Raw genomic sequence first — 23,381 nt, forward strand, 5'->3', positions numbered from 1 at the left:
ACTCACCAATCATACTGTGCAAGCAGTGAAGCACAGCTGTCATCTGTTTTTGAGAGGAAGCTTGTGTTTGGTTGAATCACTGTAGTCTGTGCCTGAAACGATGACCACTTCCTGTACCGTGCATTACCTTAATGACATGTCCAAAATCAATATAATAACTTAAAATAACAGAAAAAAAGAAAAGGAAGAAAGTAGAAAACCTATAGATGAAATAAATGAAAAATGAAGTCTACAGAACAAAGAAAAGAGTGAAAAGAAAGACTAGCTTGAAAATAGTGGCATATGATAAAGATGAAAATAAGACAAGGATGAGAATAAGCAAAATAATCGGTTGAAACATCTGGGTTGAGATCAAAATGGAGGAGGAAATAGAGAGAGAGTGAAATATTTGTTACACGTCTTCAAGATTATTGAAAAGAAAGAACACTTCTAATTCATCCATGCAACAAACCATAATATATAAGAAATTAAAGGAAAAGTCTGATTTACAATTTTCCATATTCACTCACACTTGTTCCAAACTCATGTGCTGTTTAGGAAGCAGTTCTCACTATTAGCTAGTTGCTTATTAGCATGCATGTAACAAGCGTATTGGTTGTTTATTAGTACTTATAAAGCACATATAAATGCCTCATTCTGCATAACCATATTTTATATCCCTAAATCATTGTAATCCATACCTAAACTGAAGAAATAATAGTTAACAGTGGTAACTGGTCCCCAAACTAAAGTTTGACCAGTTTTGACTGATTTATTTTTAAATGTTAACAAATGCTTATGCAGTTTTCTTAATCATGCATCTTATACCAAGACTTTTGATGTCGTACCTTGTGTGACAAACAGACCAAAACTGAAGTCATTATTTTCTAAAAATCCTGTTCTCCACCACAACTGTCAAATCAAAATGCCAGATTTGATCTGCAAACATCATCTAAACAATATCGAGGTCAACCCTGGTGCTATATTTTATTTGACGTCAGAATGCAAAGTGGTGAACATTTTTGGTGAATATAAACAATTTAAAATTCAGTCTGTTCTTCACACAGAAACACTTGAAAAAGGCTAGAACAAACAGGGCTTTGAACAACATTATGAGAAGTATTAAATAATGGTTGAATGTTCATATCAGGTCAACTATTTCTTGGGTAAGTCTTGCGTTTATTCGCACTTACTGACAGAGGCTCTTCAGTTTCTCGGTCTTCTGGTTTCGGGACATCCAGGCGGTCGATGAAGTTCTGCAGCTCCTTCCTGAAGGCTTTCATCTGAGCATTGATGCGGTAGAGCAGCTCGTGCTCTCGTATCCGGCCGCCCTCGTCATCCTCATCCATTCTTCCGAACAGCTCTCCGTTGGTGGCGTAAACACGAGCCTCTGCGATGATGGTGCTGGTGTCAGCGATGAGTCTGTCGATGGTCCTGCTCAATCTCTCCGCCTCCATGCGGATATCCATCATCTGCTGGCGGTCTCTGAAACCTCTGGATAAATAACGTCCCTCTGGGGTGTAAAGAGAGCGGGTGGGAGTCAGGCACCGGATGTTGCGGACCTCATCGGAGTCACTTTCTCCGCCGACGGGACCCTCACGTTTGCGGTGCGGCGTGAGACGAGAGCAGTCGTCGTCGCTTTCCCTGCGGCCGCAGTCGCTCTCTGCGTCGCTGTCTCTCGGGCTGCTGCGGATGCCGAGGTGAGACGCCAGATCATAGCGCTGCATGTTGGAGAGCAGCACGCGGTTCTCATACTGCAGCTGCATCACTTTCCCACTCAGTTCGTTGATCTGTAGCCTAGCGGCTTTCAGCTCTTCCTGCATGGCTTCAACTTTTGCCCCATCGACTGCTCCACTGCTAAAGCGCGATCCCTCGTGTGACCCGGCCTTGTATTTGAGCTTGTTGAGCTCGTTGGTCATCTTCTTATTCTGCTCTTCCACGTCAGCCAAGCTGCGGCGCAGGAGCTCAGCCTCGTCCTCCACCAACTGAAGCTGCTGACGGAGTTCGGAGAGAGCCGCGCTCTGCTCTCTGGACGAGGGGTCCATCGTTCCTCCAGACAGCTCATCCCCGCGCATATCCTCCAGCTCCGCCTTCAGCCCGCGGTTTTCCACTTCCAGCTCCACGATTTTGCGGCCTAATATATTGGCTTCTTCTTCCACCAGCCGCAGACGCAGCTTCAGCTCGGACTCTCTGGTGGTTGGAGGACCTCCGGCCTCACCTTTGGGGAGAGGACTGTCTACATCACCGTAAAAGGAGCGGTACTTGTGCAGCTCCTGCTCTAAACGGTCCTTCTCTTTGTCTATCTTAGCCATTTTCTTCCGCATTAAGATGGCCTCTTCTTTGATGAAGGCCAACTGGCATTTCAGATCTTCATTTTCCTCCTGTAGAAGATAACATGGTTTTGAAATGGATGTTTAAATAATGCTTTCAAATTTTTCATGCATTAATGTGAATGAAAGAGTGCTATGCTCATTTACGTTCATGCATTTGGCAGCCACATTTATCCAAAGCTACACACACTGCATTCAAATTCAGAATTGTCAGATTGTCTTTTTTGTGTTTCATTGTGCTGGTCAAAATTTGGGCTGGTTTGGGATCAGTTTGGTGGGGTTTGAAGGTAACGCATTACAAGTAACGAGATTAACATAATCATATTATTTTCCAAGTAACTAGTAAAGTAATGCATTAATTTTCAGTTTCTTTTTCTAATAAGTAATGCAAGTTACTTTGTTTTCCAGATTATTCACTGACAGCTATCCTGTCCATGTGTTGAGAGAAATTAGGAGTGACATGCAGTTCCTTCAGCCTGAGACTTATGAATTTCACTTTTGGTGTAAAAGGGCCTTTACAGATGCATCTGTATTATGGCTGCCCGATATTGGGAAAAAAGGACATTGCGATATTTTATTTTTCTGCGATATATATTGCGATATGAAATCTAATCACATTTTTTCTTACAAACAAAAATGGGGTGAATACACTTAAATTCTCATTTTAAATGATTTATACATTGACACCATCGTGTCACTTGATTAAAGGGGAGGGGGGTGAAATGCTATTTCATGCATACTGAGTTTTTTACACTGTTAAAGAGTTGGATTCCCATGCTAAACATGGACAAAGTTTAAAAAATTAAGTTGTACGTTTGAAGGAGTATTTCTGTTCCCAAAATACTCCTTCCAGTTTGTCACAAGTTTCGGAAAGTTTTTTTCGAGTATGGCTCTGTGTGACGTTAGATGGAGCGGAATTTCCTTATATGGGTCCTGAGGCACTTCTGCCGGAAGAGCGCGCGCTCCCGTATAGCAGAGCACTGAGAGCACAACAGACTTCACTGATCAGAGCGAGAGCGTCACGAAATGTCACAAAAGAAGTGTGTTTTTGGTTGCCAGGGCAAGACAACCCTGCACAGATTACCAAAAGAGAAACAGCATTAAGGGACCAGTGGATGGAGTTTATTTTTACAGAGCATCAATGGAGTTATGCAAGTGTTTGTGTTTGTTCCCTGCATTTCGAAGATGCTTGTTTTACAAACAAGGCCCAGTTTGACGACGGATTTGCGTATCGTTTATTTCTTAAGGATAATGCAGTCCCAACGAAAAAGGGTCACGATCGTGTGTTGGAACCCCAGGCGTTGAGTAAAACTGCTTCAAATATCTCTGCCTCCTTGTTAGTGCGTCCCCTCACATGCCAGAGACCCGGGTTCGAGCCCCGCTCGGAGCGAGTCGTTGCTGCTGCTGCTCTCGTTCAGTTTCAGCCTCGGGATCTGATTCTGGATCATAAATAAACGGCTGAATCTGACTGTTAGCCATGGTTTGTTTTGGATGATGGTTTTTTTCCTCACGGTAATGTCACAGCTTCCAAACGCTTTCAACGCAAAAGCCTACTCACGCTCGTGATTTTTTAGCTCCGCCCACACGTCACGCCTCCAGCCGGTCGTGTTTTTCCGGGAAAAATCGGTACAGACTATCTTTCTCTTATGAATATAATAAAACTAAAGACTTTTTGGAGTTATGAAGGATGCAGTACTACTCTATAGGTACTCAAGATTAACAGGATATTGAGTGAAAACGAGCATTTCACCCCCCCCCCCCTTTAATATGAGCAAGGGAGAGAGAGCAAGACAACACTCGTGTTGTTTGAAGACGGTGAGCGTGCGGCCGTCTCTCTCTCCCTCTCTCTCCCTCTCTCTCTCTCTCTCCCTCTGTCTCTCTCTCTTATGCTCTCTCTCTTTCTCTCTCTCTGGCATGCGTGCGCTCTCTCTCGCGCGCTCTCTGCGAATCACATTTGTCAAGGGCCGGGGAGCAGCTGGCCCGTACAGTTGATGAATAACGGATCAACTACGACAGCCTACATCGCACATCCTGCGATGTGACTATCGTGGATTCGTACATCCTGATGCTTAAATCAATATCAATGCTTAAATGACACATCGTGCAGCCCTAATCTGTATCATTATTAAAAAAAAAAACTAAGCAAGCCCAGGCAAAAAAAAGTAACGCAAAGTAAAAAATAAAAGTAACATAAAAGGAGCATAAATGCATTACTTTCCATAAAAAAATAATACAGTTAGTTTATGGAGGAACAAAATATTGTAATGTATTACTTTTAAAAGTAAATTTCCCCAACTCTGGTTTTATCATTTAGAATTTATTGGTAAATTGGTTTACAAACGAAGCCTTGGTGTTCATGTACACCATCCAAAGCCATTAAAAAAGCTTGTAGCTGTATAGTCAAGTGATGGCTATGCCAAAGTGGCATAAATATTAGTTGTATACATTGGGAGAGTGAACCCAGCTTTTGTTCTGTTTGCACATTATTATATTAAATATAATTTTTTGAACACGAATGACATATTTTCCGCTTTTTTGGTGTGTGCATGACCCAAAACACGAGCTGCACTAATTATATTGCTTATCACATGCGGTCACATACTTGGCTTTTTTTGTCTTGACTTGAATTGGCTTGTTTTTGCTGTTTGTCATTGAAAAAGATGCGTGTGTTTCCAAGGGTTAAGGTCTGTTCATTTTACATACTGTAATAGTTTCTAAAAAAAATCCTTTTTTTTCTTTTACTGTACTTGCCATGTTTTGATCTGTTTAAAATTGATTCATTTTTCTAATTTTATTTTTGTCACTATTTAGTTTTATGGGTTAATGTCACGATCTGTAGCTGGAGTGCGTGTGAGATTCATTAGAGGACACTCCATTCCAGACTCTTGCCACTTCACCCTGGACTCCATTTCCCATAATCCTTTGCCAAAACTCATCAATTGCAATCACCTGTCTCTCATCACTCTCGCACTATAAAGGTTGCACACATCCACACACACTTGGCTGATTATTGTTTACCCTGTTTCCTTTGCATCCATGTTTCTTTGCTTTGCCTTGCCTCGCCTCCTTGTTTTTGACCTTGGACTGTTTATCTGGTTCATCTGGTTTGCTGCCTGCCCTGACCTCTGCCTTGGACTGTTTCTGTTTTCGATTTTGGATATCCTTTGACATACTTGACACTGTTCTTTGATTACTGCCCGTTTGCCAATTCTCTATAATAAAGCCTGCATTTGGATCCTCAACTCTGTTGTCACGACATCTCCAATGTAACAGTTAAATGGTTTTGGCTGAAACTGAAATTCAGAAGATGAAATTCTATCGCATTATTTTGGCAGTGAACGTTTTGAGCTGGAAATCATCAACCTGGTCTGGCAACACTGTTCAAGGTACACATGCACAGCTTGCTCTTCTGCTGGAACTACAGGATGGCTCTGGATGAAAACATTGCTCTTACCACTGCTGGGGTTTGTGGAGTCCTCTTCTCTGATTTCTGTACATCTTTTCCTCTTCGTTTCAGAGAGAGCTAAAAGAAATATCATTACGTATTCATAATTTGCAATAAATTGGAAATAAATATAATGGAACTTCATTATCTATAGAGAAAGTATCTGTATTCTCAAAACAAATAATGCTTGATGTGTCTGTGCATATATATATATATATATATATATATATATATATATATATATATATATATATATATATATATATATAATATTATTTTCATCTTTCTACTTAAACATTTCATATTTAATTCAATGCCTTTTTTTGTAATTTGTGAAATTTATTAGCAATTTCTGCGTGAAAATGGTTTAAAAAGGTTAATTATATACCTTTTTTGTCCATTGCACTGAAAGTGGCTGTTTGTCATCTGTATACTTCCAGACGTTCTCACCTCTTTGGTCTTTTCCAGCTCATTTTGTAAGGCCTGTTTGGTCACCTCCACTTCAATCAGCTGTTGCCTCAGTCTTTCATTCTCTTCTTCTGTTTTCGTTCGTTTCTCCTCCTCATTCTCCAGTTCGTTGTGCAGACGCACAGACACATCCTTGGCCACCTGGTCGAGGAATTAACATTTTAGAGATGTTGTCTTTTTACTGTCACTGTCTCGTTCACTGTTGTTTTGTGATTGTGGTTTTTAGACTTTTTTGACACTAGTTTGACTGAAGAATGTCACATGACCTGTGCATTACTTGTTTTCGTGCATTATAGTTTGCCTTGAGGATCTGACTCTACCTTTAGGTCTTGCTCCAGGCTCCTCAGCAGTTCTCCGTCAAATTCACCGGTTTCTGCGTATCGCATTCTCTTCCTCTCTGCCTTTCGCAGGCGATACTGAAGGATTCGGCAGTTCTTATGGGCTCTCTCCAGTTCACGCCGCATGTCCTGCAACTGACAGGCGTCTTCCTCGTAGAACGTGTCCCTGATTTCATCCATCTCTGCTCGCATTTCTTCAATTTCATGCTAATAAATCACAAGTTCATATGTCAGTCATGTTTGCTTACAATATGTTACTATATTTAATATGTTAATAAAACCGATTTCCTCCAGCCACATTTCTCATCCTACACTGTAAGAAATTGCCAGGAATTTACAGTATAAAGAGTATTATATTACATTTTACATTTATTCATTTAGCTAACGCTTTTATCCAAAGCCACTTACAATTGCTATATATACAGTTTTACCTTAAATTTACAGTTTAATACCGTAATTTAATTGTAATGATATAATATTAATATGCCAGCTTATTGAGGTACTGAAATCTGTTTTGTACCTTTGTATTAAACTGGTAGCCACCAAAAATAGGTGGTGATGAGAAAGTCACGTGATGAAACAAAGCCCATCACAAGCAGCTTTTATATAATAAGAAACATAGAAGGTGCAGAGTGTAATTCACACAGACACTAAACTGAAATATGCAATAAACAGTAATTTAACAACATTATATGTAACATACCACCCTAATAAACATAACAGATAAGAAAAAAATAAATAAGAAGAAACAGTTATTTCAAAGGAAAAATGTCAAATTCAACCAAAATTTGAAATGCAACAGAATTCTGGGAATGTAAGTTTACGGGTTTTCTCTGTAAAGTTTACAGGAAATTAACGTTAACCATTTAACAGGTTTATACTGTAGCACATCGTTTTTTTAACGTTAAGATCACTTATTTTTACAGTGCACTGTGAAAGTCATGCAATTATTACCCAGGAATATACTTTAATTAGACACTAATGCTTTAACGGTGTACCGTCAGGTATTCGTTCTCTTCCTCCAGTCTCTCGATCTCCTCCTGCAGCTCCCGGTTCGGCGGAGGCGAGGCCTCTGAGGGAGGCGGCTGTGGATCCGCTGGCATGCCGCTTTCTTTCTTCAAGCTTTTGTTCATGTGAAACTGTATGAGTTCAGACTGCAAGCACCCCTCCCTCCAGAAGCCCGGCCCGCATCCTACAGCGCTCTTGGCCGCCTGCTTCCCTCCGTCGGCTCTCGCGGTCTCTCTTTTCCCCTGAGAGGATTTCGAGGAGCTCGGCTGATCGGACACCACCCGAGCAGCACCGGAGCCCGGGCCCAACTCGTCTGCGGCGTGGGGTTCCTCAGAAGAGCTGCTGCGCTCCTCGATGCTCTTGGTCTTCTCCGCCCTTCTCAGAGTCGGGCTTTCAGCACCAGTGGCGTGGACAGCTGCCGCGCCTTTGGCCGCGTGTCGCTCTTTGCCGGTGAGGACAGTGACCGGAGAATTACTGCGGCTGCTCTTACCGCCGCCCCTCGACGCGCCGGGTTTGCCAGACGCGCTTCTGGACGCCGCTTTGGACGGCGAGGACGCGCGCTGCTGCTGCTTCATGCTGCTGTTTTCCACAGAGTCCATTCTGTCATCTGTTATCCATTTTATCCTGCATGCAGCTGAGAGGGAAGACGATTCAATAGTATCAGTCATCTGTAGTGGACCATACGCTCATAAAAAATGAGCTTAAAACCCATCTGGCAGCTGGTTTGTTGCTGGTCTAACAGAAACAATGACCAGCATGTTAAAAAATTGATTTTTTTCCAGCAGTGGGCCCAACCCATCACCAAACAGTCCACTTCAATGCGGACATAAATGGGAAAATATCTATATTATTTTGTTCGTGTAACAGGTTTGAAAATGTGAGTGCATTCGTAAGGGTGTCGACCTGATTGATTATTGTGAAGTCAGAGGATGTTATAAAGGCAGATCAGATGTTGTCAGGCCTCTTTTTCACGTAGACATTTACAGTAAGTCTCTGATGATAAAATCAAGACCGACACCCACTATTATCTCAGACTCGTGTCTTTTCAATTTGCATTTTCTTTCACTTTACCGATTATTTTCTATATAGGCCCGACTGATATTCACTGACGAGTCAGTTGGTCCGGAAAACAAATATAAAATAACAAAGAGACCCATCATAACAGCAGCTGAGACTCAAATCTAGAAGCATCATACATTATTCCCAACTCTATTCAGAGACACTGCTAAAGCACAGACTCGTTCTGTTACATTCATGTTAGCCTAAGGCTACTTTTAAAATGTCCATCTTAGATTCTACAGTAAACCATCTCCATGTAAACCAAGACTTTATTTCTGTCATCGGGTCGCGGTGAGGTGTTTTCTTATAACGTTTCCAAGGTGAACGAATCTTTCTTTGTGTCCATCCGAGCAACAGACGCATAGACAACATAATTCAACATCCCATAATAACAGACGAACACAGTCCTTACCTTTTCACGTCTCATCTTCTCATCTTCATAGTGCGGGCGAAAAATAATGGCAGTGTAGAGCGTCCAAAACCACCATTAAACTGATCAATATTCACACGTCACCGAGGGGCGGAGTCTCGAGCATCAGAGGCGTCTATCTATCTATCTATCTATCTATCTATCTATCTATCTATCTATCTATCTATCTATCTATCTGTCTGTCTGTCTGTCTGTCTGTCTGTCTGTCTGTCTGTCTGTCTGTCTGTCTGTCTGTCTGTAAATATTTGTATTTAGCTCAATTTGTTCAAAACAGGAAATACAACACAGTTTGTTATTATTTATAAATAGTAAATGTAAAATAAAAAGGAATATTGTCAAGAAAGATAAACAAAGAAAGCATACAATTTTATTTTTGAAATTTTACAGAACACGCATAAGTTCTTGATTTTTACATCCAGTGACTCCAGTGAATCAGTTTCAACTTTCTTCTTCGTCTTCTGGTGTTTGGGTGTGGTTTAGTGGTTGTCAGATGATGTCAGCGCTGTGGGTGAGCTGAGGTGAGACTGACAGATCAATACAGCTGAGTCTCCATCATCACACACCATCACTAACACTCACTCCTGCTCTGCTCTCAGTCACACCGCCCTACAGAGCATTATTTGTATGAATTTGATATGAATTTTCAGTTTTCTCTGAATCTGGATACAGCAGAGTCAAACCCGTCTATCACAGGACAGATCATAAGACCTGCTTTCAGTCATTGACTTATTGTTTACATGCATTAATATGATGTACTGTCAAAATCATTAACATGAGCACATTTGTTTTATGCATGATGTAAGACTGATTTGCCTTAATGGTGGCAGAGTTTGATTGACATAATCACACAGTGTGTGTCTCTCTCTCTCTCTCTCTCTCTCTCTCTCTCTGTGTGTGTGTGTGTGTAGAGGGCGGGGGTGGACAGACGTGACCCTCTCTGTCCAGCTGGTGTCTTAAGGCAAGGTTTCTGATTGCTGCCATTAGCAGAAGGCACCAGCAATGAGTCTATTCAGTGCAATGGACTGGTGTTTCACAGCGGGAGAGTTTATAATAATGAAGTGTGCAACCATAAGGCTAAATAAGAGAATGGTGTTTTTAATTCGGGCATAAACCAACTATATGGACTAGAAAAAAAGAAAAAAAAAACAGCCTTAAAGGGACAGTTCACCCAAATATTCAAACTCTGTCATCAATTACTCCCCCACATGTTGTTCCAAACCTTCATGAGTTTCTTTCTTCTGTTGAACACAAAATAAGATATTTTTTAAGAATGACGGTAACTGTAACCATAGTATGGAGAAATATATATATATATATTATTGAAGTGAATGGGGACCAGAAACTATGGTTACAAAATATCTTCTATTGCAGGATATAAATCCATACAGTTTGGAACAAACTGAGGTAAGTGAGTAAATAAATGAATTTTCATTTTGGGTTGAACTATGCCTTTAAGAAACTCCTCCTGCATTGTTTCTACTGCAGACATGAATGGTTTCTCAAACAATGCATGAGCAATTCACACCAACTGACAGCAACACACTGAGTTGTGTGTACGCTCAAAATCTGAGGTCAGTAAGGCTGCATTTATTTGACCAAAAATAAAGTAAAAACAGTAATGTTAAGGTACTATTAAAAACACAAATATTATTATAATGTAAAACAGCTGTTTTCTGTGTGAATCTGTGTTAAAGTGTAATTTATTTCTGTGATGCTCCGCTGTATTTTCAGCATCATTCCTCCAGTCTTCAGTGTCACATGATCTTCAGAAATCAGAATAATATGATGATTTACTGCTCAAGAAACATTTCTGATTATTATCAATGTTGAACACAGTTGTGCTGCACAATATCTTTCTGGAAACTGTGATGCATTTCATTAATATTCTTTACTGTCACTTTTGATCAATTTAATGAATCCTTGTTAAATAAAAGTAATAATTTCACGCTGACCCCACACTTTATTTGTTTTCAGCATACTGCAGGAGTTTGCTGCTATTTGTGGCTGAACTGAGCAACGCCTTCGTGATGGGAGGAACAATAATAATAAAAAAATAAAAGAAGATAATTTGTCCGACAGGCAGGAAGAGGATCATATTACTGCGGCATCCGTGGAGAATCAGAGCGAGAGCTGTAGAGAACAGAGACGGCCGTCTGCTTCCACAGTCACATGATCTCTGATTGAGTTTGGACGGTCAGACACTGTGTGTGGCTTGCCTCCTGGAAACCAGTTTTGTTTGTTTATAAAATGGGTGTGTTTATGGAAAGGGGGATTTTAAAGCAAATTTCTGTAATTTAAGATATCATATCAGACAGAGAATCTGCAATTCTTTAAATTTTATATATATATATATATATATATATATATGTGTGTGTGTGTGTGTGTGTGTGTGTGTGTGTGTGTGTTCAAATATTCATTGTGTGTGTTTTGTACACTTCATCAAAAGAGAAGTCATTAATACTAGAATTGTCACGTGTCATTACCCTTCTTCTGATAGCAGCTGAATAAAACACGTCACATTAAAGTAGCAGACACTCGTTAGGAAGAACAGATGGTGAATCCCATCAGTCAGAGAGCAGGTGTGTAACGTTACCATGGAAACATTTGTCTTTGCTGAGGAGGAGGAGAGGAGAGAGGTCTGATTGGTCCTCTGAGGATGAATGAGTGAGGGTTCGGAGCGGGAGCGGGAGCAGATTTATTTTCAGATAAATTTTCTTTATATTGGTTTTTTCTTAGTTCAGTCAGGTCACGTGAGTCACGCTTGCATCAGCTGACAGTCTGCTGTTCCTGACGTGTACCAATCCAGTCTTGACACCTATCTCCTGCGGTCTATTTAAATTCCCATTATTCAGTGTCCCTCCATCGCATTGCTGCTTGCAATAAACTCCCTCCTCCAGCCCCAACTCCACCAACTGAACCTGTAATCTGATCTAACTTGTTCTTTCTTTACAGTGTCTTCATTGGAAGCAGTCTCCATGACATTTTGTTTACAACTCATGTAATTGAGACTTGTAATTATATATTAATATTACCCCAGGGGGGTTTGTCTTGCTGCTTTCCCTGCTCTGTCCAAGCATGGCTGCATGGACAGGCGTGTGGAGTGTTGCCCAGAACATAACCATACCGCCAACACTAACTGTATGCAATTATAATTGTCATTAACTATACTTGACGGAAGTGGTCCTGATTGAACCAGCCTTAAGGTTCAATCTCTCCATTGATGTCTGGTTTGTTAGGAGGACAATATTTTGTATACAACTATTTGTAAATCCGGAATCTGAGGGAGCAAACAAATAAAAATAGTGAGAAAATCATCTTTGAAGTTGTCCAAATGAATTCTTAGCAATGCATATTACCAATCAAAAATTAAGTTTTTATATATTTACGGTAGGAAATTTACAAAATATTTTCATGGAACATGATCTTTACATAATATCATGATGATTTTTGCCATAAAATTAAAATCGATCATTTTTGACCCATACTATGTATTTTTGGCTATTGCTACACCCCAGAGACTTCAGACTGGTTTTGTGCTCCAGGGACACATACTACCAGGCAAGATGCTGCTTGAAATGTCATGCTGACCATACATTTCCTGGCTCATGATTCACCGGGAGAATGAGAGGCTTTCTGGGAAATGAAGTGTCTGATAACAGTGACTACGCATTGGCTTTTAATTTATTTTTTACATACAGCAATGTTTATCTGTCATTTGAAAAGAAAACGAACAGTTGATGATCATTGCAGGGTTTTTTTAAAGCACAATGTACAAAATTGCACCGAATATACAACATTACAAAAATTCAAGACAAAACACATGATGTACTTCAGGAACTACTCGTAATGAAAAACAATGAGGTGGAGCTTAAGACTTTATTTATGCCAATGCAGTAATAATGCAGCTACAAACATTTCCCAAACCTGTTTCGTTCAGATGATGTGATGTTGTCATTATCCCAATAAAACTAAAAGCTATTTTATCCCATGAGACACTTCAGATGCTGATGCATGATGCATCCGTCCTAGCCATATCAGTTTCTTTGGTCTGATGTTTGATCCATTTCAAAGCCAGGCTGCAGAAGCACTGAACTGATATTTATCTTTCCTGTCATTCATGTTGGAGCTTTGACTGATTCTGGACACGTTTAAAAAAGAAACAAAACAGTATAGATGTATGTTCTCAGTCACTGGCCTCGGTAAGCTGCATGCTTATTTCTGAGAGAAGCTGAAGCTGCACGATATCTGTTTAAAGGACAGGACCGATGGTAATATATCCTACCAGCAGCTAAACAACTGACATGAAACATGAACGCTTTAAATAAACAGACACTTACATATGCTTTACAGATAACCGATATACAGAGAGGTCCAAAAGTCTGTAAAATGAAGATGAAACATTTCAGACTGAGCTCAACGTGGCTAATCAAATGTACTGTAAGTAAATGCCTGCCACTGATCATGTGACTCAGATGGGTTTTTCTTTATCCATTGAAGCCTAAGATGCTTTTTGGATCTCAATCATGCTGGAGACATTCAACTACAGAAGAAACCCCACTAGTGGACGTGTGGACCTCGATTTTATAAATGATGGAAATCATAAGTTTGACATCTTAAAGTCTTTCTTATTATTAGTGTACACTGATGAGACATGGGTCTTCTCTGGCATTAGGACAGCAATGTAAAAAAGGCAGATACATAAAACAATGTGCCAAACTAAATGGGATAGATCACCAAAAAAATAATAAAAAACATTCTGTCATCATTTACTCACCTCAACCAGTTGCCGGTAGCCATTGACTTGCATAGTATTGCAGCAAGTCAGTGGCTTCCGTCAATTGTTTGGTTACTAACATTTTTCAAAATATCTTCTTTTGTGTTTAACATAAGAAAGAAACTCATATCAGCTTAGAAAACGTGAGGGTGAGTAAATGATTTTTGGGTGAACTGTCCCTTTAAGGAGGACGGTGAGGAAGGATATTGTTCAGTCTCTCTACGTCTAGGCTCATTTTTTCCCTTGTTTGTTCATAACAATTAGTGACTGACTGCAGGCGTGTGATGACCTTTAACCTGTCGGATGTTTTAATCACGCTTGGCTCTGCCCTTCCTCCTCCTCCTGCCGCTCTCGGATGCGGCCGGTTTCTCGTCCGTCTTTCCGTTGCTGGAGCTCAGGGCTCCGTTGGAGGCTCCGTTATGAAGGGCTTTGCCGGGTTTGGCCGTGGTCTCGCGCCGGGGCTGACGACGGTACGTCTGGTAATAGAAATTCCCGAAGAGGATGATGAAGGTGAGGGCGTATCCGATCAGACACCAGTGCATCCACTTAGGGAACGGACAGTCGGAGTACAGAGACAGAGCCGTGTGGCCGATGGTGACGTGAAACTGGATCTGAGGAGGACAATACCACACAACTGATGAGACTGATCACTGGATTAGTCATTAGTCACCTGTGTGGGATAGTAAAAATTCAGCTTCTTTCACATACACTACCGTTCAAAAGTTTGGCGCCGGTATGCATTTTAATGCTCACCAAGACTGCATTTATCTGATAAAAACTAACAGCAATTTTGTGAAATATTATTGCACTTTAAAATAGCTGTTTTCTGTGTGAATATCTGTTAAACTGTAATTTATTTCTATCACTTTGCTTAAATGTTTTGGGAAAACTGAATTGTAGTATACAATGCTTTATAATATGATGGTAATGGCAGCAGTATTGACAACAATTGATCTTAGTTTTTTTATTATTATTATTATAAATTCTATGCATACTATAAATACCAAACAAATGGAAAATATGCAATGTATGGTGTGCAAAGAAGAACCATTTTAATAAATATATTACATAAGGAAATGTTATCTGGTTATAAGAAAAGCAAAAAAAAATTGTGAAATGCTGGACATGTGAAATGTATAAAAATGTGGATAATTAATTAAAGAGACACTTTGATATAAAATACTACTACTATCTATCTGTCATTGAGGTTTCTTTTTTCTAAAGTTCCCCTAACTGCAGAATCACCATTAAATTCCACATCGTTCTCAAATTTTCCATATTTTGTTTTCACAATTGCTTGCAAAACATCACAATTTACCATTTGAATGATGGTCAGATACTTTTTCCACCACAGATACTTCTGTATTTTTGGACCGAAAGCGGCCAGCCCATAATACAAGTACATCAGGACATGGATGGCTGCATTCATATGAGCCCCGAAGAACGCTGCGGAAGAGAGACATACACATTCACTCACAAGTTACACTACCATCTGTTGTCATACAGTATGGACCACTGTTTGTTGTTCTATTTCGAGCTTGACAGATCTGTGGCAGAATTGTTGTTGTGTGGACAGATACTTCAGTATTTCTCCGTTGCATAAAATGCACAGTATGTTTCTGTAATGATTTGAGGGTGTGTAGATGTACGGTGTATGATACTCACACTGTCCACCGGCGACCCATTTGATGCCGATCCACCACAGAGTGAACATGGTGCAGTGGTGATAGACGTGCAGGAAGCTGATTTGGTTGAACTTCTTGCGTAAGATGAAGAACACAGTGTCGAGGTACTCCACACCTTTAGAAATGAAGTACCACCACAGAGCTGCTGCCACCTGCCATCACCAGACGAGAGGAAGACTTCAGAGCTGCACCGCTTACTCATTTATTATTACATTCCTTATGAAGCACACTAGAAGAAATTATACTTTAGACCAACTTAAAAAAAAATGTTACCACCAAATGTATTAGTTTTTTTATTTTTATAATTATTATATTTATTCTTTTGTTCAAATCTTTCATATAAAAAAAGGCAAATTGGTGTACCATTCATTCATTTAATTCATTTATTTAATTTATTCATTTATTTAGACAAAAGCCATAAAGTTACTTAATGTAGGTCAATATAAAATATTTTTGGCCTTTTACAATTTAATTTCCCAAAAACAAAAGCTAAATTAACAATAATATGGAAGCAGAATTTTCACTTAAGATAAAACTAAAAACATTTTATGACAATTTTTTTTGATTTAGTTTACTTACTATACATAAAGACAACTATGAAACACCTTATAAGTTTATTGTGATGTCTTTATAAAATATGCATAATATTTTCTGTTATATAGCTACTAACAAAAATAAAATAAAATAAATGTATTAATAAAAGCCAGTGTTTTATGTTTCTATGGGGAGTGTTATTTGCTATCAGACAAACTGAACAAAACAGGTTTAAACTGAAAAACATGATTTTTGATTAGAGCAAATCAATAAATGCACTTTAAACAAATGATAGTCATTTCACTTCTTTCAGTGCATATGGCTAAATATTCAGCTCTTTGCAATCATTTATGTCCTCACACAGCTGTGATTTAATACTTGCGCATTGAAAATCATAGTTGGACAAAATCAGATCTCTCAGTTCATGATTGTGAATTTAAGCGGCCTTGAATTGAAATGACAGCAAGAACTCAAAGAAATTATACAATTGTGGAATCAAACTAAACAAAAAATTGTTCCATAATGATTTTAAGCTAATTATGCCTATTTTTCCAGTGATATATATTTTCTTAGTTGATTACACATATTGATCTAAACTAAGTTTTTTACTGCTGAAAGTATCAACAGACATCAGTCATTCCCCCTGCAATACAGCATAACAGATTAATTAATATAATCATCTCATGTTTCTGGAAATACTTAATATGTTGTGTGATAATATCATGATGGGTAATTCATGCTGAATATGCATTCTTAAAAAGTACTGTTTCAAAGCCGAATTACAATTCTGCATCTGAACTCAGGAACTGTAAATGGTGCTGAAATGAATCTGCTAGTATTTGAGTGTGAAAGTCAGATGGTGTGTGTGAGTGGAACCCAACTCCCTGGCTTTCCCTCTCCAGTGACATGCTTTGGGCCAGTAACTGGAGAGCAGAAGTGCGTGTCAGGTTTCAGAGCACAGTCTGGGACAGAGACTCAGCACACTCACCCTCACTTCATTGGGATCGTCTGAGTAGTCCACAGGCTGGCAGATGTAGCTGTAGTTGGCCGCTCGCGCAGCAAGGAAGAGCTGAAATACAAGACGTTTGGACTCTTTCATTTGACTGCTGTAAAGGACAATTCCTCATCGTTACTTTCTTCTCTTAATGCTTAAGAAACAAAAACTGGCAAAAAAAAAAATGTGTACAGGTGCATCTCAATAAATTAGAATGTTGTGGAAAAGTTCATTAATTTATTAACTCAAATTGTGCAACTCGTGTGTTAAATAAATTCAGTGCACACAGACTGAAGTTAAGTTCTTTTAATTGTGATGATTTTGGCTCACATTTAACAAAAACCCACCGTTTCATGATCTCAACAAATTAGAATATGGTGACATGCCAATCAGCTAATGAACTCAAAACACTTGCAAAGGTTTCTTGAGCCTTCAAGATGTTTTCTCAGTTTGGTTCACTAGGCTACACAATCATAGGGAAGATTGCTGATCTGACAGATGATCAGAAGACAATCATTGACACCCTTCACAAGGAGGGTAAGCCACAAACATTCACAGAACGCTGTTCACAGAGTGCTGTATCCAAGCATGTTAACAGAAAGTTGACTGGAAGGAAAAAGTGTGGAAGAAAAAGATGCACAACCAACCGAGAGAACCGCAGCCTTATGAGGATTGTCAAGTAAAATCAATTCAAGAATTTGAGTGAACTTCACAAGGAATGGACTGATGCTGGGGTCAAGGCATCAAGAGCCTCCACACACAGACGTGTCAAGAGATTTACTGAACCACAGACAACGTCAGAGGCGTCTTACCTGGGCTAAGGAGAAGAAGAACTGGACTGTTGCCCAGTGGTCCTTTAATTCACATGAGAGCAAGTTTTGTATTTCATTTGGAAACCAAGGTCCTAGAGTCTGGAGGATGTGTGGAGAAGCTCATAGCCCAAGTCCAGTGTTAAGTTTCCACAGTTTGTCATGATTTGGGATGCAATGTCATCTGCTGGTGTTGGTCCTGTTACGTCCCAGGCCCTAGAATTTCTAGTAGTCCTCTTGTGGTAGGATTTATTCAGCCCAAACATGAGTTATTTTTTGTTGTTGTTAGAACCAAGGTTTATTTTTGTTTTCATGGGAAGCTGTACCCTTACGAAAGGAAACTATATTTACCAATATATTTCTTAAAATATATTGTGATATATTGTATTATATATTTTATATTTTTATTTTCTAATATTTTATATATTTGAATACATTTAACAATATATTGATGATCCATATATTATATAATATATTGCAAAATATACAAATGATTGCCGCTTTCAATATATTGCAATATATTGGAAAAAATAAATATATATAAGAATATATGCCTAAGTAATATATTACATGATATTTTCCGATATACGGCAATATATTTTTTTGTTTCATAAGGATAGGGAGGTGGTTGCCATTTATTTTGATTATACTCCTGTTTAAGATCAGTTAGGGAGTTAGGGTAATCTCTTGTATTTTGTTTGCTTCCTTGTGTTTAATAAATTCTATTCTGTTTCCACATTACTTGTGGTGTTGTGTGAGTCAGAAGAAGGGAAAAACTCCCTCCATTTTTCCACCACTTTCTTTATTACTCCTTCCCATGTCTAGACTGGGGAGGCATGTAATAGTCCATTGTGTTTTTTGAAAACCAAAGTCACTGCACCCATTTACCAAGAAATTATGAAGCACTTCATGCTTCCTTCTCTTGACCATCTTTCTGAAGATCCTGATTTCATTTTCCAGCAGGATTTGGCACCTGCCCACACTGCCAGAAGCACCAACAGTTGGTTAAATGACCATGGTGTTGGTGTGATTGACTGACCAACAAACTCCTCAGACCTGAACCCCAGAGAGAATCTATGGGCTAATGTTAAGAGGAAGATGAGAAACAAGAGACCAAACAATGCAGATGATCTGAAGGCCACTGTCAAAGAAAGCTGGGCTTCCACACCACCTCAGCAGAGCCACAAACTGATCACCTCCATGACACGCTGAATTGAGGCAGTGTTTGAAGCAAAAGGAGCCCGTACCAAGTATTGAGTACATGTACAGTGAATAAACATACTTTCCAGAAGGTCAACAATTCACTAAATGCCTTTTGTAAATTTTTTAAAATTTGTCTTATGAAGTACTCTAATTTGTTAAGATAGTAAATTGGTGGGTTTTTGCTAAATGTGAGCCAAAACCAACATGATTAAAAGACTTAAACTACTTCAGTCTGTGCACTAGATTTATTTAATACACAAGTTTCACAATTTGAGTTGACTTACTGAAATAAATGAACTTTTTCACGACATTCTAATTTATTGAGATGCACCTGTATGTTGAAGGATGTTGAATGGATGCTCTGCAGTGAATGGGTGCCATCAGAATGAGAGTCCAAACAACTGATAAAAACATCACAATAATCCCCAATTAATCCACAGCACTCCAGTCCATCAGTCAATGTGTTGTGAAGCTAAAAGCTGCATGTTTGTGAGAAACAAATCCATCATTAAAATGTTTTTAACTTCAAACTGTTGTTCATAATCCATAATAACGCTTCCTCCAGTGAAAATCTCCTGTTGTTTCTCACATTAAAATCAAGTCACAGATTCGTATTGAACTGTTTTTGCTTGTAGACGTTGCTTGATCTGTGCAGATTTCTCTCCTGATTCAAACCAGACTTTTCCACCGGAAAGAGCAATATTATGCATTATGGATTATTTTATCTGAAAGCAATGATTTGAAGTTAAAAACGTCTTAATGCTGGATGTTTCAGCTTTTGTCTTCTCCAGATGTTCACTGATGGACTGGAGTGCTGTGGATTATTGTGATGTTTTTATCAGCTGTTTGGACTCTCATTCTGACGGCACCCATTCACTGCAGAGCATCCATTGATGAGACACTGATGCAATGCTTCATTTCTCCAAATCTGTTTCCATGAAGAAACTAATTCATCTAAATCATGCACATTTTCAGCAACTTTTAACTTTTGGCTGAATTATTCCTTTAATGAAAATAGAAATGGGAGTTATTAAAAGAATGAGCAAGAAACCAAAACTATGAATGTGCATTACAAATATATCAAAATAAGATTAAACCAGAAAACATTACTAAACATTACTAGCTGGTCTGATTTCATTCATTTCTCCAGTCTGACTTGGCTGGATCATAAATACCCAGAGTGATGGAAGCAGCAGTGGGACATGTATAGCTCTTTTAATGTATGGCAGTGTCCTGGTGTTGATCAATATCTCGTTTCTTATAAACTTCTAAAAATAATCTTTGTCAAAAAATGATCAAAGAAATAACTTTAATATTTATGAACGGTTAAAACGTAGCAAACCAGTGACATTTGAGTAAAGCAGTAAACTCGTTGCAGTTTGTGTGAGCTCACCTCCTTGAATATGAAGAAGTTGAGGACAACCATGCTGAAGTTGTAGAGGATGAGGGTCTTCCTCAGCTGGAGGGGCTCTCGGCCCTGCATGAACCGGGGCCCCAGCCAGAGGAAGAGCAGGTACGAGGAGCTGATGGCCAGCGTGGGCAGCGGAGAGTCCATCAACGGCCATCTCTCCACACGCTTGTCTACAAACACACATCAGGAACTATAATGATAACCTCAACTATAAAGTCTAAATGATCGTCCTATATGAGTACACATCAGAGCTATACTGATAATGACACAGAGGAACGACTATCAGAATGTGTTTTTCCCACCAGATGAACGTTAAAAACACTGCCAGCCAATCAGTGTGCTTTAAACAGTTTGTGCATTTAAACCAGCAGACAACAAAACTGTACGCTAATAATAAACAGAACGCCACATCTGTTGATGTAGATGCTAAAATAGTTATCACTATGAGTTTATTTGAAATTAAAGTAACAATACAGCTGCTTTTCAACTTCTTTGTCAAGGATAACATAATAAAATTGCATTAACTTATTTCCAGTGTGGTCCTTAATTTTAGAAATTAAGTCTGATGCAGACGGGTTTGTTGGCATGTATCATCACACTACACATACAACCAATTCACACAAAATAACTTCACAATCACACACATACACAGACAAAATGTAAATCAATTCTATTATGACAACCCATCTAAAAATGATCTTCTTATCCTAAGACCAAAATTAAATATAGTCATTATATATAGTAATTGTTACCATCCTTAGTGTGAACAGGCCTTAAGATTAGCATTGAAAAACACTGCTAATAAACTCAAGTACATTTCCAAAATTCTACATGGTTTTCTTGATAGCTGTGCAGAATAATAACAAATAAATAAATAAAAAATGAAAAAATAAAGACAAATATGTCCAAAACTAAGTGTTCAGTAGTGTGTATGTGTGTGTGTGTGTGTGTGTGTGTGTATATATATATATACACACACAGTTTTGGTGGTCATTGCTTGGAAATTGTGCCTAGGGTCTGGGGACCTTACTATAATTCCTCACTATAATTAACTATTAATTATGACTTTTGCCCCAATAAACTCCTTATTTGCTGATAATTAACAATTAGTACGGTATCTGTTAAGTTTGGTTATGGGGTTTAATGATTAAGGAATCTAAACTATGCTCGCGCAGAATAAGGCATTAATATGTGCTTTATAAGCACTTATAAACAGCCAATATGCTAATAACATGCATGCTAATAAGTAACTAGTTAATAATGAGAACTGGTCCATAAACTAAAGTGTTACCAAGATTTTTTTTCTTTTTTCTTTTTGCATTGATGCCATAGAAGAACCATTTGGGTTCCCTAAAGAACCTTTCAGTGGACAGTCCTTACAAGAAAGATTATTTTTTCTAAGTGTTAAGAGAACCCTTTTCCGCTATAAACAACTGTTTGTGGAATGGAAAGGTTCTGTGAATGTGAAAGGTTCTTCGTGGAACCATCGGTGCCAATAGAGGACCTTTATGGTTAAGTCTAATCGATGATGGCATTACACAGTTCCATCATTTACATTTCCTTAGATCTTAATATCTGCTCTTGTTCACCAAAAGTGAAGCCGGCAGTATCTTCCTCATGGGAAACCTAATAACACGCCAGAGCTGGAGACTTCTGCTTCAGGTTTATTAATGAATCACATTCAGGTCACAGGAGTAAAGACCAGTTACCTGCGATGGTGAGACTCCATTTGTAGAACTGGACTGTGTCGTTGATTATATGCTTTATAATATCCATCGCTGAGACTCAAATCCTAATGGTCTGAGAACACAGAAGAAAGATAAATGGTAAAAACACAATGGAAAGCCATGTGGTGATGCTTTATTAATACCATGATGATGAGGAGGGGCTGGGAAGGATTTCATTATGATGGGGAGGTTGAGGAGGTGGGGTGTAATTCAGCACAAAGACCAGAAGAGCACGTGTCAGCACATATCTGCTCAACAGCATCTGAATTATAAAGGCAATCCCTGTATTACTGATGAAGAGACGCACTTGCATCTCTTAAGCGTAACTGTATGATAGATTCGGGCAAATATGTCGTTGAATATCAAACGCCATCTCTATTTGGTAGACCCCCATCACAGCCTCTCCCAAACCCACCATTAGAAGAGCCAAGACTGGTTTTATTAGTTCAACTGATCGACGGCAGGGTATAAGAGATGCGATGCGACGATCAGGGATCAATCGCGCAAACGCGCCGATGCGGCAAAAGACGCCGAATACTCCTGCGGTTAGCTATATTCTTCCTCCTCTTACACCCCGAAACACATCTCATCCGGCCAATATCATAGATTTAGCCTTGAACTGACATTTAGTGTCGTAAATCCGTGCGGTAATGATGATTTCCGTTCTTACCGTAGCGAGATTAAAGCCCCTTTCTAATGACATTCAGCGCAAGGTCGCGCGATCCCGTTATCCCGTGGCGTTGAAAACACCTTTTTACAAACACCAGATTTAACCGGATCCGCTTAAAGACATGTGGCTGAAACAGACGGTGATCAGGCCATCCGTGTGTCGAGCATCCTAGAGGGTTACTGGCATCACTGCGGCGCTCGGGTCGCGAGCAATGAGGGCTGCTCGACTGCGCATGCGCAGAAACAGGTGCAATTCACTACTCAGCCCTTAATGTTTGGGATTTGTAAGTCACTTTGAATAAAAGCGTCTGCTAGATGAGTTGGATATATACAGGTGTATCTCAATAAATTAGAATGTCCTAGAAATGTATATTCGTCAAGCATACCCACATAAAACAGACAAAAGCGTAATTATTTAGCAGTTATTTATCTTAAAATATGTTATGACATTTTAAATATTATTTTTTAATGTTTATAGTAGTTATTTATTCTTAGATGCTTATGAACCTTGATAATAG

The 23,381-nt window shown here is 39.1% G+C and overlaps 2 protein-coding genes across 2 annotated transcripts; both read right to left on the minus strand.

Moving 5' to 3' along the window:
• Positions 1 to 6: 6 nt before the first annotated feature.
• Positions 7 to 9,147, minus strand: LOC113060064 (protein SOGA3). Its single transcript, XM_026228879.1, has 7 exons — positions 9,040 to 9,147; positions 7,559 to 8,202; positions 6,543 to 6,767; positions 6,205 to 6,363; positions 5,764 to 5,832; positions 1,173 to 2,360; positions 7 to 340 (listed from the first exon to the last, which is right to left on the minus strand). Exons 2-7 carry the CDS (start codon positions 8,165 to 8,167, stop codon positions 230 to 232), a joined length of 2,361 nt encoding a protein of 786 aa, XP_026084664.1. The 5' UTR covers positions 8,168 to 8,202; positions 9,040 to 9,147; the 3' UTR covers positions 7 to 229.
• Positions 9,148 to 12,712: 3,565 nt separating this feature from the next.
• LOC113060065 (elongation of very long chain fatty acids protein 4-like) lies at positions 12,713 to 23,095 on the minus strand. Its single transcript, XM_026228880.1, has 7 exons — positions 22,865 to 23,095; positions 22,177 to 22,267; positions 20,450 to 20,637; positions 17,039 to 17,119; positions 15,497 to 15,668; positions 15,150 to 15,277; positions 12,713 to 14,442 (listed from the first exon to the last, which is right to left on the minus strand). The coding sequence occupies exons 2-7, from the start codon at positions 22,241 to 22,243 to the stop codon at positions 14,140 to 14,142; spliced, it is 939 nt and encodes a 312-aa protein (XP_026084665.1). The 5' UTR covers positions 22,244 to 22,267; positions 22,865 to 23,095; the 3' UTR covers positions 12,713 to 14,139.
• Between the last annotated feature and the right edge of the window lie 286 nt (positions 23,096 to 23,381).

This window comes from Carassius auratus, chromosome 41 (assembly GCF_003368295.1).
Source record: "Carassius auratus strain Wakin chromosome 41, ASM336829v1, whole genome shotgun sequence".
Lineage (NCBI taxonomy): Eukaryota > Metazoa > Chordata > Actinopteri > Cypriniformes > Cyprinidae > Carassius > Carassius auratus.